Source organism: Drosophila biarmipes, chromosome 3L, assembly GCF_025231255.1.
Source record: "Drosophila biarmipes strain raj3 chromosome 3L, RU_DBia_V1.1, whole genome shotgun sequence".
Classification (NCBI taxonomy): Eukaryota; Metazoa; Arthropoda; class Insecta; order Diptera; family Drosophilidae; genus Drosophila; species Drosophila biarmipes.
Window position 1 is genome coordinate 22,187,336 of NC_066613.1, and position 8,524 is coordinate 22,195,859.

Genomic DNA, 8,524 nt, shown 5'->3' on the forward strand with positions numbered 1-8,524 from the left:
GGGGAAAGGTCTGGAAGACTCCAATAAAATCGGAGCCTGACATCGTTTATCACTCACTTCTTCTCGCTCTACGGGTCATATAAAGTCACCTTTTTTATAGACAAGGAATATTACACCTTAATAGTATTTAAAAGGGGGCGAAAAATATTAATAATCAGAAAAAATTCTGGTTTTTCTATACAGCCAACTTATTTTTAATAACTTATTAATAAAAGATAATCAATTCAAATTTAAAATGTGATATTTGGAAACGAATATTTAAGTTGGTCACTAGGAATAAATAAAAAAAATATATATTTTTAAAATATTGTAGCTGTTGAGGTGACTTTTAAATAATTTCTGAGTGCCACAAATCAGTTTTGTTGTCAAAATTTAGCATGTGTATGTGTCTTTCATAACTTTTCCCCCCAATTTGACTTCGGCAACTTACAAATGCAAATAAGGAAATATTTGCGCATCCAGTTATGACCCCCGAAAATGTCTCATCTGCATGTCCGGCAATTTGCAGTTGCTCCTTTGACATCCAACTATGGCAGCTCGGCCTGCAGATGCAGCCTACAGATAGATGGTCCCATCTGGGGTTCAGCCTGGACTTTCACTTCGCTGGCTCACAAATTATAGCTAATTATGCAGCATCTTAGCCGAGATTGGGCAACTCCTGGCCGGCAAGTCTGCAATTTGGCCATGTGGTTGGGGGCTAATGCTGAGGCTACAAAAAAACTGATGCTGGGGCAAATCTGGGGCCGATCTGGTCATGTGGGTTTTGCGCCATGAGCCAGAAAGGCAAACAAAGCCTAGGCCGTAATAACTTTGTTTGAGCCGCGCTGCAGTTTGAGGCCATTATAACAAAATTTTTGTTTGCAAAATATTCCGACTTTCATTTTCAGTCAGAGCTGCGTTGAAAGTTGATTTGCAGATACATTGTATCTGTGGGACTGATCGCGTTTGGCTGCTACTTGCCGTTGCCCGGCTCAAGGTCAACCCGCCTGAAGTTGTTGCTAAGTTAAAGAATGCGTTGACAATATTTTTTGTTCAACTTAATTAAAAGGCAAACAGCACAACTCGCCCGAAACAAAGCAAAACAGTACGAGGCATAGAAAAAACCCAACAAGGAAAAAAAAACACGAAAACCGAAACTGATAAAAGGTTTTATCAGCCAGCCAGCGCGGAGACATTAACCACGATAATTATACAAAACATGTGAGCCGCTGTGCGGACCTGCAGACAATTGGAAACAGGCCATAAAGCAAAGGCAAAGGCGACCGCAGATACAGATACAAATTGTATCTAGTGCACGGGTGATAAGCGGATGGGCCACGTGTGGAATGTGGGGCGCAGACTATCTGTAGATAGATACGTATCTTCTAGCGGCAGTTCAAGGAAATGTTCGCCAGATACGTTTAGTCAGATGCGCAGAAACAACGCCCCAACTATCGAGGCAAAGACCAATTTGCAAATACTCGTAGCGCGAACATGAAACTTTATCTCGCTGCTCTCGGCACGGCGATAAAAATCCAATTTTGATAAGCCCCTAAATTATGTATAAGGCGAAACGATCCGATCCCAAGGGTTTATCTTGCGGTTTTGCACCGCCCCAGCTTATCAGGCCGTCTTTATCTCAGTCATTTCACAAGGCAAAATAAATAAGTTCCTCGCAATAATTTACCTAATTATAAGGCGTTTTATGACTGTTTAAAATATTTATTTTCGTTTTATGGTTTTCTTATAAAAAAAGGGTATATCTGAAGAATACCCTTTCAAGAGTAGGCATGACTAGTTTACTTACAAAATTAGATAAGCTTTTTTTACATTATTAGCTATAAGTTATAAAATAAACCTTAATTAAATCACCATTAATATAACAAATTAACTTTTAAAGATGTTCAAAGCAGTTGCTTGTTTTTAAAGCTTATAAAATAAGACCTTACAGATACACTTTTCTGATTGGCAAAAGAAAAAAGCTCTTTGCAAGGGTAAAAAACTGACGGGTTAGTGGGAAAAGGAATGGGTTTCCGTCCTTTGGCATCGCATCACCCCAACAGGTTTCGATCGGTCATCCGGTCCTGAGCATCCTCCTCCTCGATATGGTCGATTCTGCTCCCGTTGCCGCTTCTGTCACCAGACGGCGTTTCCAATGCACTTCGCCCCCAACTCCAGCCTGCGGCAAAGAGCGGTCATCATCATCGTCATCGGCTAAACCATCGATGTGTGTGGCCCGGTGGACGGGGCCTAAAGGCTGGGATGGGGACCCTGGGACAGGGACTTGAACTGGGGACTTGGGCTCAGTTGTCGGCGCCGCTGGAATGTTGTTAGTTATAAAATGGCCACAAAATCATAACGCGGGCGTGGGCTGCCACTGAACTCTGTCGCACTGCTCTTTCTTCATGCACTGCGGGAAAAGTCAAACACAGTTTATACTACAATTTAATCATTTCGAAAAGTTCTTCATTACCAGGATATACTTGGCTTTAAATGAGCATAAATTTTAGATTTGAACAATTTTTAATTGTACTATAAAAAAATATAATGAAGAAACCTACTTATAACAAATGTAATCTGAAATTTTCTCTATCTGTGGTCTCAAAACCCCGAACCCGATATAACCGATGACGAGTTGCTGCCTCTGTCGAGCTCTGTGTCCAGAATATACACATGTCCGAGACTCTCTCCCACAGCATCCACGCATTTTCGAATGGTACGACTGGGGGGGTTTTTTAATGGAACCCGGTCCGCTGGACTGAGTGTGAATTGAAATGTATTTTTTACATACCCGTACATGTGTTCTATGCCAGTCGATTGGATCTCGAAAATCAAATCAAAACTCGTCGTCGTTTTATGGCTTTTTAGAAACTCTAGGAACTCGTTTTGTTCGGTTTGGTTCTGTTTTGTTTTCCCTCGGTCTCTGTTTGTTGTTCTCGTTATTATTATTATTTTTCTATTCCCATTTCTATGTGTCGGCGGTGGCGGTGTCGGCGGCGGCGGCGTTGGTGGCTCGCTTTGAATAATGATGATAAGGCCCCAGACTCGCCTTTCGGTCCAAGCCGATTCGGAGCCAATCCGTCCATCCGACTATCCATACATCCATCCATCCGTCCCATCCATCCGACCGCCTTTTCTCTCTCGGCGGCGGCTTGATTATTGATTTATTGTCTGCTTTTTTGGGTCTGTGTCGCACAGGTAAACGAGAAATCGTCACGGATACGCAAAACGGTCAGCACACCGAAATGTATCTCGGGGTTCGCTTTTGTATCTCCGGCGACTATGCAGATACATTTTTGAAGCGCACGCTTCAGCATTTCTGATGTTGTTGTCATCAATTTACCAACAACGACATCGTCGGACAACAAAAGAGGCCAAAAGAACTCAGCTGAACCCACCGAAGAAACGAGAAAAAGAAAACATTCTTCTCGTCTTGATCCCGAACGTTCTCATAATTTGTTTGCCCCCCCATACCATACCATACCATACCATACCATACCATACCCATACCCATAGCATTTGGCCATTGTGCGACCGCGGACTGTGAGAAAGATTTTATTTCGTTCAAGTGGTTTTTGATTTAACACCAAACAGCCAACCGAAGAGTGGAAAATATTTTAATGATGCGTCGTCGACGACGCTGCAACTGAAAAACAAAAAAGCCAACAAAAAATGAGGAGAAATAAATGGAAAACAAAAAAGATTTCTAACTTGTTTTTCGGTGGCCTTTCTTTTTTCCGCTTCTTCAGCGCCGTTGTTCTCAATTCATTTGTGGTTTGATTCGGAAGACATTCGTTCGATTGATTAGCTCGCTGGGAAAGCAAGCGATCACTTTCGAATCGAGGTCGTATTATATGGGCTGTGTTGCCCCTTTTCTTTTTCAGGAGGGGGGTTTGAACTCTGTGTTTCCGCACCGGAAGGGTTCAACTCGAGAGCGAGGCTCTGCTCTCGACAAGCTGCCAGCGAGGTCCTGCCCTTGCCCAGGATCCTGGTTCCTGTCCGATGCGGTTTAACATCTGTCACGGCTGCCTTCTTCCTGGGACCTGGCAAAAATTAAATAAAAAAAAGGAACGACAATAACAACTGAAACCGCAGCAAGGGTTTTGGACTCAGCCAGGCAAAATATTGAGCAGCTTTTATGAGGTATTTTAACAATAATTGACATACATTTATGACCATAAAGGAGGGGAGAGCAGAGCTTGTTGGTTCACTGATCAAGTTGGTCAATTTTAATGGGAAGTTAACCGATTGGGATGACTAAACAAAACATTAAATAATCTTAGGTGTTAATCTAAACCTAATGGGTCTAACTATCTAGACAGCATCTGTGTGTTATTTTATGTGTTAGTTGTTAAAAACACGAAAAAACAATAACAAGTTCTAAGATGACTTATAAGATATGATTCATAAAATATTAATAATCAACAAAATATAATTCACACTTTTTTTCCTTTACTAATCACTCATAATAATATTTATAAATATGTAATGGTTTAGCAATATCATATGAACTGGTATTTGGAGTTTATAAAGCATGAATTTGTTACATTTTCCAATGCATTACGCAAATTAGAGTAAATCCATTTCGCCGTAATCCTTTCACCATTTTCTGCAGACATATTTTTGCAATAAAAGCTGGAATATAGTTCACAACTCAAGTATGTAAAACCTCTCCACGGGTCTCACTCCTCTCGCTTTTGAAATAAAGCCGACTGCTTAATTCACCCCTTCCGCTGGCCAGTACCTCTATTCCCCCCGCACTCGATTGCCCCTCACGACTCCTTGAACTAATGTGACACTAATCATGTGACCTCGAGTGCCGCTGGCCACATTTTTATGACCGCTTTGCACGCTGTTTACACACGACAATCGGTGATCGACCAAAGTTTTCCAACATTCTCGGAAAAGAAGAACAGAACAGAGGACGGGAAGAAAAGAAAATGCGATCCATTCATGAAAGAAATGCCATTCTAATGCTTTCTTCTCGTTCTGCCTCTATTGTGGCACCTTTTCATTGGGTTCGGCGAGGGGAAATCAACAAAACAAGAAATGTGTTAAAGGCCAGGAAAATGGAACTGAGAAGGTTTCTTTATTGCGTGGGTCTTCAGTAAGAGAGAGAACTAGATGGGAGTTCGATGATTACAGAGAGAATAAATGGGAGTCTTTTAGAAAAGAACCTTTCTTTATTTTTATTTAGGATAATTAAAATAAACTAAAATGTTCAGATGCGCAGTAAACTGAAGTAACGATTAAAAAAAATGTGTATATTATTTATATTTTTTTTTAAACAATATTCTTGTTTAAAATAATAGGTTTCTAAGGTAAAAATAAAATATATTTGGTTTTTTTTTCTGAGTAATATTCGATATTCACCTTTCGTGTTTTAGTTGCCTACTCAATGACCTATAACGCGTGTCAGAGCAACCAATTAGTGCAGCGAGTGGGAGAGGGACGAACGAGACCTAAAGAGAGGTGCGCATGCGCGACCTTTTGTGTGCTGCCATAGGGGTTGTATGATAACAGAACCTCGATATCTCCTTAAACTGGTGACGCTGATGAGCCGCAAACTGCGCAGGAAGCTTGTCTCTCTCCCGCAGCTCTCCTTTTCCCCTCGCGATTGACAGGCGGCATTTAGGGGATATTGTCGGGGCACATATAACCATATAGGTAAGATCCGTACCCCTGGAGATCAAGAGTGGAGTGTGTGTAGGCAGGAGAAGACGCAGCAGGACGCGCTCCACAAAATGCATTTAACATCTGCCCGGCTCATCATCATCCTTCTTACCTTTTTTTCCTTCGTCCTGACGAGGACATGTGCGTTTTTAGTTATTGAAATTTTTACTTGTTTTGTCCCGTCTCTATGCATTGTGCATTGAGTATTTAATTGCAGATAATATCGACAAAACAAAACAGCAGGCGGACGACGGAGGCCCGAATCAACAGCTGAAGTGTCCGGAAATGCATCTGGGCAGCAGGGGAGTCCCCTTCGGTCTCCTTTCTTCGCTCTGATCTCCTGGATTCCCCAGCTATCCTGTCGCCCCTCTTGACATTCGTTTTGTTTGCCGTGGAGGCTCGAGCACGTGTCAATAATTGTTCGGATGCCGAGTGGAGCTCGCAGGTCCTCGAAGAATCAGCTGTCGTTTGGGTGGGGGAAAGACCAGTTGAAACCATTCAACTGCACAGTTTTAATTCGGGGAGAAGATGGCATGAAATACACAAAGAAAGCATTGTTTATTAATAGGATAAGCATGGCTTGAAGTATATAAAATTCTGAATTGCCTTTATTCCCTTTAAATTCAAGATTACTTAATGCTAATCAAACTATATTTTAAACCAATCAAGTGTAAAGTATTTTTTGGAATTCGGTCTCTAAATAAGGTATGTTCATTAATTAATGTACTGTAAAAGAGCAATAAATAAAAGTACTTGACTGTCCACGACTTTCAGTAGCTCTTTCTGAATTACCTCGACATTCCGTGATCCTAACTACCACTCCTTTAACTAAGCCCGATGTAAATCAATACCAGCTATTAATACCTCCTAGTCTTTCCAATTAAATCGAAAATAGCCATCCGATTGATATATTTACGCAGCTCAAGTCTCCTTCACATCGCGGATTTGCGTTTGGCAAGATCTCCAGGCCAGCGAATGCAAATTAGTTGCGCACTTGGTCAACAGTTAACCCATCATCGCCAAACAACTTCCAGCTGCCTCTTCTCCGAAAAGCTAACGGCAAAGCTAAAGCCAAACGGCAAAGAGAAGCCCGCAAAGAAGCTAATGTAATTGTGTTTGTAAATGCCATAAAGTTGGCAACACTTGCTGTGCTGTGAATATATTTGCCCACCTAAGACCCCCTCACACACCTCTCTCCCTCCCTCAGCCGCCCACTTTGGCCCGCTCTCAACCCGCCTGATTTTGCCCCCTTTTGCCGCCCACTTTTGCCCCGCTTTTCCGCCCCCTTCAAGCCCCAGACCGCCCCGCTCAACGCTTGCAAATGAAGTTCACGAGATGGTCAAGACGATAATGTTGGCGAGCGCATTTGCCAAGTCATGACTGCTGCTGCTGCCGCCGCTGCTGCTATGATGTTGCTGCTTGCCTCTGATGTTGCTGCTGGCCTGACACCGCAGCAACATCAACATCAGCAACAGCAACACAGGCGAACGAGTTTCTGTTGCTTTTCTGTTCGTTGCTCTTGTTGCTGTCCATTTTGTCGCCATCGCAGTGCCCTCAAAAGAAGAAATAGTTGGAAATCAAATCAACAACAAAAGTAAAGCAACACCAACAGCGAATGTCCAGCGGAAAATCGGGGAAAGCCGAAGCAGATCATACACTCGATTTTGCATTTATTAGAGTTCGTGAACTTAAAAAGAAAATGATTATTTATAATGTTTTATTACAAAATAATATATTTAAATACACGAAGAGCTAAACAAAAAGATAGACAGCCAAATAGATAGATAGATAGATAGATAGATAGATAGATAGATAGATAGATAGATATATAGATAGATAGATAGATAGATAGATAGATAGATAGATAGATAGATAGATAGATAGATAGATAGATAGATAGATAGATAGATAGATAGATAGATAGATAGATAGATAGATAGATAGATGGATAGATAGATAGATAGATAGATAGATAGATAGATAGATAGATAGATAGATAGATAGAAAGATATGTAAATAGAAAGATATGTAAATAGAAAGATAGATAAATAGATAGATAGATAGATAGATAGATAGATAGATAGATAGATAGATAGATAGATAGATAGATAGATAGATAGATAGATAGATAGATAGATAGATAGATAGATAGATAGATAGATAGATAGATAGATAGATAGATAGATAGATAGATAGATAGATAGATAGATAGATAGATAGATAGATAGATAGATAGATAGATAGATAGATAGATAGTTAGATAGATATGTAGATACATAGCAACATAGATAGAAAGCTGGACAAAATACAGTAAAATAACTTTTTAACTTAAAATTTAAAGATTACTACAACAATTTAATATTTCCAAATAAATTATATGTATTAAATATTTTTATTTTAAATTTTTAAACTTATCTAATAATTGCTTAGATTCTTTTTTAAGAGTATCACCACAAAGAGCAGCACAACAGCGACAAATCTGTGTAAAACTCAATTGAAGTGCTCCCATCGTCGCTCCACATTTCCACACTGCTTTTGGCTTTTGTTTGATTTAGTTTATGCCCGAGCCACACCCCCTGCCCAACGCCCCTTTAACCCCCCGACGGCCCCCCTTAACCCAAAGTATGCATGGCAAACTTGGCGTTCCAAAGCCGAACTGCACTTCCAATGGCCATTCACCAACACCAGCCCAAGGCCCCCACACAGATACTCACCCTTACACTGGCACGCAAATGAATCTCCGCCTCGTCGTCGTCATACAAATATTTAGTAGAGTATGAAGTAGTTCGGGTTGGGTACATGAAATGAGTTGACCTCGCTTGACCTCGTTTCAGTTTCTTTTTGCCCGTGCCTTTGCCTTTTGTTTTCCACT

General features: G+C 40.9%; 1 protein-coding gene across 1 annotated transcript; it reads right to left on the bottom strand.

Moving 5' to 3' along the window:
- Nucleotides 1-2,309: 2,309 nt before the first annotated feature.
- LOC108034455 (uncharacterized) lies at nt 2,310-3,506 on the bottom strand. The gene is given in 4 exon segments (XM_017109340.1): nt 2,310-2,389; nt 2,595-2,661; nt 2,663-2,737; nt 3,474-3,506. Coding segments are annotated over 4 exon segments (255 nt in total).
- Between the last annotated feature and the right edge of the window lie 5,018 nt (nt 3,507-8,524).